The 7,697-nt window shown below is 44.3% G+C and overlaps 1 protein-coding gene across 1 annotated transcript; it reads right to left on the reverse strand.

Moving 5' to 3' along the window:
* Positions 1 to 724: 724 nt before the first annotated feature.
* ldha (lactate dehydrogenase A4) lies at positions 725 to 6,694 on the reverse strand. Its single transcript, XM_031858332.1, has 8 exons — positions 6,570 to 6,694; positions 4,841 to 4,966; positions 4,213 to 4,330; positions 3,910 to 4,083; positions 3,630 to 3,803; positions 3,322 to 3,439; positions 2,146 to 2,269; positions 725 to 1,996 (listed from the first exon to the last, which is right to left on the reverse strand). Exons 2-8 carry the CDS (start codon positions 4,964 to 4,966, stop codon positions 1,832 to 1,834), a joined length of 999 nt encoding a protein of 332 aa, XP_031714192.1. The 5' UTR covers positions 6,570 to 6,694; the 3' UTR covers positions 725 to 1,831.
* Positions 6,695 to 7,697: the final 1,003 nt, after the last annotated feature.

Genomic DNA, 7,697 nt, shown 5'->3' on the forward strand with positions numbered 1-7,697 from the left:
AGGGTTAGGTTTTCAGTAACATAAGGAAAAAGTTGTGAATAAAGCCAGAGCTTTGGAGGATGCAAAAACAAATAAGATATTGTACTAATCAAAAAGTTAACTTATGTAAAGTTTTCAAACATGTCTCATTTAAATTAGCCTTTTACTAAATGCACTTTGAATTGTATGATAGAATATCTGCTGTTATTTGTTTTTCTTGTTTCAAATTCAACCGTAGACCACCTGTTCTTTTTATATCTGTAGAGTTATGTAAATCAGTACAAATAAAAGAAATCTGATTTAATGATTCATCTCTGATTATTTCATTGATCAATATACTTTATATATATATATTTTTTTCACAATTGTTTGAAAAACAACAGAAAAGTGACATCTAATAGTGTTTTCTCTGTCGCGCACACACCTGCTGAACAAACCACAGAAATGACTTCAATGTTTGAACTAGCTGTAATGAGTATTTCTCACTGATTAAACACATGATCAGCATTTTTTTAAATACCCATTTGTAAGCAGGTGCAGCAGCATTTACCAGTATGATCACCGTGCCACAATGTCTCATATTGACGCATGGTATTGTATTTTAATCTCCTGCATAAAAACCTCTAATCTGCCTGGTGTGTTTGACACACAGCTGTGCACCGAGAGCGGCTGAGTCAGCGTCCCTCTAGGCACACAAAAACTGCCTTTTGCTAATTTGCATGACAAACAGGAGAGGACAAAGGACAGACTTGTATCACGATCCTGGCAGATTTATTGGATGTTACGGCAAATTAAAAAAAACAATTTCCAGCTGCCATGACAGGTTCAGTTCCTCAGTGAGTTCGGTGATTAATAAACCATGTCTGAAGTTGTAACAGTAATACATAAATAGATCTTAACAGTATTAACAGCTATAAATAATACCATCATTTTTCTCTTGATGTACTCTATTCCAGAGTAAGTTGGAGTAAAATAAATACAAAACCCTTTGACGGTGTTTAGTGTGTGCTAACAAACAAACACCTTCAAGATTATTACCTTGTGTTACGATGCGTTACCTGACCCTAGGCCGTGATTGTAGCCGACTATTTGCCACTGGCTCTCTGTTATCTCTTAGCTGATTTAAATAATAGTAAGTCTTAAGATGTAACCTTACGTTGTTTATCTGTCAGTGCACTTGTGGTTTTGCTTGTTTACAAAGGCTTCAATGCCAACCAGTAAACGTAGCATAGCCTGTCTCAAATGATAAGCTACTTTGGTGTCACAGGATTTTGGCCCAGTGTTATGCAGCTGTTTCATTGTGAGTATAGCTGGATGTGAAGGCCTCCTCATAGGGAATGGAATGTCTCCATTATACTATAAATAAACAAAAAAAAACAGAGATTACCAAGTGGAGAAAAACAGCCGGCAACAATCACAGAATAAATATAAACTACCAACATGGAGTGTACAGAAGCAACAGTGCACGGTTAACATGCAGTCCGTAGAATGTAAATGCTCAATCTGTAAAAGGCCTTCTTATGTGGACAGGACAACAAATAGACACATCATTCCATCTAAACGCAGGCTGAGCTCGCAGGCTGAGCTCAAAGGCTGAAGGTGGGAGTTAGGTTCCAGAGATTCAGTCACTGATGGAGGCCGACAGGAGGGAGGCAGCAAAGGAAAAGGACACCGATATGTGAATATCTGAAGGGAAAATCTAGCTCCCCCTAGTTTAGCTACAAACACTTAGCCTTTTTCAGACACTCAGAAGTTTCATTCGACTGTTGCAGTTAGGAGCAAAGGAGGTACAGTAAGAGGGAGACAACCACACAGTGTGGAGCGTGGATTGGAGGCTTCAGAGGAGCGCTCTTCACAGGGTGAGCTCCTTCTGTACGCCCCACAGGGTCTCAGCGCTGGTCACCAGCTGCTTCTCTTCTTCGGCCTTCAGTGTCATGTGAATCACATCCGTCAGGCCGCTGTTGCCCAGCACGCAAGGGATGCTCATGAAGACCTCGTCCTTCACTCCGTGCATGCCCTGTCAGAGGAAGGGGGGGGGGGCGTCATTTCACAACATATGAAGAATGTACAGTATGTTCGTGGAAACTAATCAATACGGGGAATTTCGTCGTGCGGGATTTGCCAAACAGCTTAATGTGTGGCTTCTTGCTCCCAGTCTTCTCTCACCTGGACCAGTGTGGACACAGGGTGCACTTTGTGCAGGTTCTTAATGATGCTCTCCACCAGGTCAGCCACAGACATACCGATGGCCCAGGAAGTGTAGCCCTTCAGCCTGATAACCTCGTAGGCCCTGCAGTGCACACACAGAATAAGGAATACACATTCAAAGTGAGAACGGCATGTCTCCTAGACTGAAGACAAAAACAGTTATTAGTCTGCTTTGGTATTTGGGACCGTGTCATCTTCCTCTAACACCCCTCATCTATCTTCTTTCCAGATGTTTTCCTGCTGACAACTCAGCTGTTTATCCCCAGGAGGGAAGTGTCAAATTGATCGATGCTTGCATGTTCGTTCGCTTTGTGGGGGAAGTTTATGATTGTCATTCTCATATCTTTGCTGTGCTGACCTTGATGTATGCATGTATGCTTTCTAAAATAACGTGAGCGGACTTTGATGTCTTCCGGTTTCATACACTTAAAAAAACGTCAAACATGAAAAATGTCACCATGTAAAATAAGACCTCTGCTCTATTGGCCATATAGATGGGGAATCGTGCACCTTTGCCGATTGTCTTTGTTCCCCGTTGAGACATCCATCGGGTACATTCACCCTTTGTCTCCGTCTCTATTCTCTGTTTTATTTTATACCTGAAACCTTTGCAAACATCTTTAATAAATCACCTATTGTGCTGTACACGGTTGACCTCTTGCTACTGCGAGATAAGTCGGGTTGGTCGGACGGTGAAATAATGGTGCAATATCAAAGTGTACAGGCCAAACTGTTGCAGCACTCACCTTCCGAAGATAAAACACAGCTTCACATTACGAAATACAACAACGGGCCTAAGTAACAAATATAGCAATACTATAGCAAATTGTTAATTATAATTAACGCAGACCTGGGAGCGAAAGTGAGGCCATGAGCACAACTGTACAGTGTTGTGTTACAGAGAGCAGCACAGCTATTGTCTTTGTACTGGCTGCAGTAAGCCCAGCGGTCTATACTGTGAGCACGCCTCTGCTTGCCCTTTGGCATACAGCCCTGGTTAAATTCCTCATGGCCCGTATGCACATGGCTGTTTGCGTTGCAGATCAGGATGATGACACAAAATGTGATTTGCAGGAGAGTTCAGAGAGGGCTTTGAGCTCATTGGTTGTTTACTGGGAAATGATTTGTACTCACCCATCAACCACCTGCTTATGCACAGCCTTCCAGTTCTCACTGTCACCCTCGACCCCCATCTTTGGGTTGAGGCCCTGCAGAGAAACTCCGGCAACATTCACACCGCTCCACACAGGCACTGTGAGAGACCGACAGACACACACGAGCAGGGAAATATTAGTTAATCCTGACCACAGATTCTAACACACCGAGGCAATCATCTCAACATAAAACATGCGGTTGATGTATTAAAAGATTTGTGGCAGACCAACAAAGCAGGACAGTGGAAGGGCTGGCAGAGGTTTTATTTTTAGTTAAGAGCTGCATACCACTGGAGTCTCCATGCTCTCCGACGATCCAGCCGTGGCAGCTGGAAGGGTGGATGTTGAGCTTCTCTCCCATGAGGTGGCGGAAACGGGCGGAGTCCAGGTTGGTGCCGGAGCCAATGACGCGGTGGCGGGGGAAACCACTCAGCTTCCAGGCCACGTAGGTCAGGATGTCCACTGGAGGGGTTACAAAAAAAAAAAAAAGAGATGCTCATTTCATCCGCGCTATCTGAAGCCACACCTTCTCCCCTCCCTCACCCATTCACACTACGGTCTGTCTAACCTGGGTTGGAAACCACCATGATGATGCAGTTGGGGCTGTACTTGACGATGTTTGGGATGATGAACTTGAAGATGTTGACGTTGCGCTGCACCAGGTTAAGGCGGCTCTCGCCTTCCTGCTGGCGGGCACCGGCCGTCACCACCACCACTTTGGAGTTGGCTGTCACACTGTAGTCTGACAAACAGACAAGAGGAGAGACGTTCTGATGGAGCTACACAAAGATAGCTTCAGTAAAAGCCAACTGGCATACCGCGATGAAGACAAGTTCTTCAAGAATCTAATTATATTTTTGTACATTCTCACCTTTGTCAGCTACAATCTTGTGTGTCTTGAGGAAGAGGGAGCCGTGCTGCAGGTCCATGACCTCACCCTTCAACTTTTCCTCCATCACGTCAACAAGGGCCAGCTCATCACACAAGTCCTGAACATAAGCATAGAATTAGACCTTGTGACAACTCATTACACACTTTATACGATGGACCTTATATCACATGGATAAAGCTACATTGAGGCTTATTCAAAGTGGCTGAACTCTAGGATCTCTAGGTGTATATAACATGGATGTAAAGGTGAGGAACAGCCTGCTGCCCTGACTGCTCAGCAGCATTGTTAGCTGTAAGACCGGTGACCTGGTTTCTCGTTGCCTCTGTTGTTCCTCAGCTGGCACGGTTAGCTAGTTGTGAATGGAACAGGACAATATTAAGGAAATGCAATGTTTCCTGTGCCATTTTGAATAATAAGTAAGCATGCAGGTTTTCAATTATACCAAGCGCTGCAGAGGCCGATTCCACTAGTCGGCACACATCAAAGTCTGGTTGAATGTTTCTCAGTTCAAAGACTATTTTGCACATCCTTATTAATCCATTCGTTCATACTGTAAGCCACACACACACACACACACACACACATCCCTCAACTCTCTTTTTCTCACCTTGAGCAGGACGCTCATGGCAGAGGCCATGCCCACCATGCCGACACCCACCACCGTCACCTTGCTCCTGCTGCCGACAGGCTCCTCCTTCATCACATGGCTGATCAGCTTCTCCTTGGTGGACATCTGAGGTATTTTGGAAAGAGTAGGTAAGCGGGTCAATAGAGCATAAAAGGGGAAGGAGGAGGGGGAGTGGAATCAGAGAGGCAGTGAAGTAGTGCTGCATGTCGTATGAGACAGTGTGTTGCGTTGTTATGAATAGGCCCACACGAGGGCATACTTGACGTGACTTCTTTCTAATCCTGCAAACTTATATTTCCCTTTTCATCTCTGTAAAAAAATGGAAAGTATGGCCTTCTCATAATCCCCAAAACACAACCTCTGACCACCCTAAGTTCCGGTTCTGTTCTCATGACTCTTCTCTCATGTTTACTTCCTTAAAAGGTTTGTGGAATTTCTTGCTTCACAGCGCCACTCTAGGTCTCCACGGCAACCCCCTGGCTGGGAAAATACTGCATCCCGTCTCTGGCTGACGTCACACACTACTGTGTGGTTTCCTGGTCGGTGTGTGCTCACACTTTCAAGGGTTTACATCATCAGCATGACTAGATTTTCTCTCTCTGCGATGTGGAGACGAGCACGTTGTGGAGCACATGACGGGATGAAGACACTGTAACACCTTCCTTGAGAGGATATTTAAGACCTCTCCACGGCGTGTTTGCACACAATAGTCAGATATGGTAAGTGGGACAGTCATACCCAATATCCCTTTATCCAATTATCTCTCACACCACACAGAAGTGTAAGCTTACAACATACCAGGGGCTGACCCTGAGGTGAGCTGGTTTGGTGATTGACAAGAGGACCCTTTGTTAGCTTATAGTAAAGGATTACTGCACTCAATACCAACCAGAAACATTAACTATTGTAGCCAGACTAAATGAGGATTACAGGAAGGATTATTAGCAGCTGAAAGAACTCAGTGTTATATCGTAATAACGAGATATCTGCAGCGTTAGTGCTCTCACTAAGATCTGCTTCCCAATGGGCCGGCCTATGGATGCAGTGTATTTACTGGCACAGGAAATGTCCCACTGACTGCTGTGTTGATGGTGGTCTTCATGGTCAAGCAGAGGTCAACACAAACCACCTGATGACCCAGATTCAAACCTCCTGCCCTTTAGGGTTGTTATTATAACCTATATTATAGGGAAAAGGCTTTTGGGATATTTCCTATATTTAATTCGCGTGGGCCCCATAATATTAACAATGTATTGAAGGTATATATGTCCTTATAACGACATTCTTATAAAACCCATTCATGCAAGTGCAACAAGTAGGCTGGGAGATTTCCCTGGCAGGCCTACAGCCTGTTGCTTCAGCTACTCTTGTTTTATTACATTAAAAAAAAAAAATCCATTCATTACATAAATGAACTGTAACACTTGTAGCCGGAAGGATAACCCGTCGTAAACTGAAGATGGCGCCAGGCTCATTCGCAACAACCAACTAACACTATCGATATTGACCAGCGACACAGCCCTTATTTGCTTGTCCCCTCACAGTGCGCATCAGGTTGCTGAAAAGCCCCCCACCAGCACCAGCACCCCCATTAAAACTACTTCTGTCATTACGAGATAACGACTCAAAATAGAGGAGTTTCCGGAGTGTACAATACGTAATAGGTTATATATATATATATATATATATATATGACGGGTTATCTTACCTTTAGGCTTTAGATAGTCAGGTGGAAACACGAAGCTGTATCTGGTCCTATGCAGCTTTTCCGCAGAAGTGGTGCTGCAGAGGGGGAGTCTCCCTGGTATTTAAAGACAGACTCCTCGGTAGACGTGACGTACGCACATGTTAATGAGACCGGGTGGGTCGCTGCGCATGCTGATAGTCACGTCCCAGGCAGGATGCGGCGGTGCAATGGTTTGCAACCGGCGTGACGTTACCATACGCTTCCCTTTCAACATTTTTTTGTCCCGGTTGAACGTGATGTAGCATCGTAATAGGTGGAGTGGGGATTGCCTTGGAGTCTTATACGAGTCATGTAGGCGATGCCATTTGTATGTTAATTTAATTAACTCGGCTGTTACTTAAGAGGACATTTGAGAGGAAATGGTCAGTCTGGAAGTGGAGAAGTACCGGTATGTTTATGAAGGTATCCGGGTTTATTACGTCATCATTAAAATATCAGCAGCGTTTTAGCGCTCCCTCCTGTCTAGTTTCAGGTATTACAAGAGAGCGATATGACATAAACTTCAACAATAAGCCATCTGATCTGTGTTACCCATCTGAGGAATGTTCTGATCAGATAGAGCTGATTCGACTGACAAAAGACACAAGGCTTGCATATTAGTTACAACATCGCATTTCTATTTTTCATTGTTCTGGTCTACCGTTCGGCCTGCACTGGGACTAAAGATCCGTGCTCTCAGACTGTCCAGTTCTAGACATACTGTTTTGATAATAAATCAAATGTTGAAGTGAAACACTGGCTTTGCGTTGACTCCTAATTATTTTGGTTGCAAGTTCTTTTACAAGCAAATACAAGAACTTGGAGCTCAGTGTAGAGCAAACTGATCTGTTTATGATATGATGTTATTAGTCATGAGCCCTCTCAATGCCGTCTCTCTGCTCTATTGTTGTGCGATGATTTCACATCCTGCTATGCAGCCTAATCTCCTTTCACTCAAACCTGAGAGGTGTTTCAGCAATCTGTTGGCTTTACTTTAGACAAATAATCTAATCAGCTCTCAGGTGAGGTTGACATCTTGCAGTGGGGGGGGGGGGGGGGGGGGGGGGGGGTATTTGTTTTTGGGGGAGAGAAAAAAAAAAACGGAAAGGA

Source organism: Anarrhichthys ocellatus, unplaced genomic scaffold, assembly GCF_004355925.1.
Source record: "Anarrhichthys ocellatus isolate YVR2014 unplaced genomic scaffold, GSC_Weel_1.0 scaffold2, whole genome shotgun sequence".
NCBI lineage: Eukaryota > Metazoa > Chordata > Actinopteri > Perciformes > Anarhichadidae > Anarrhichthys > Anarrhichthys ocellatus.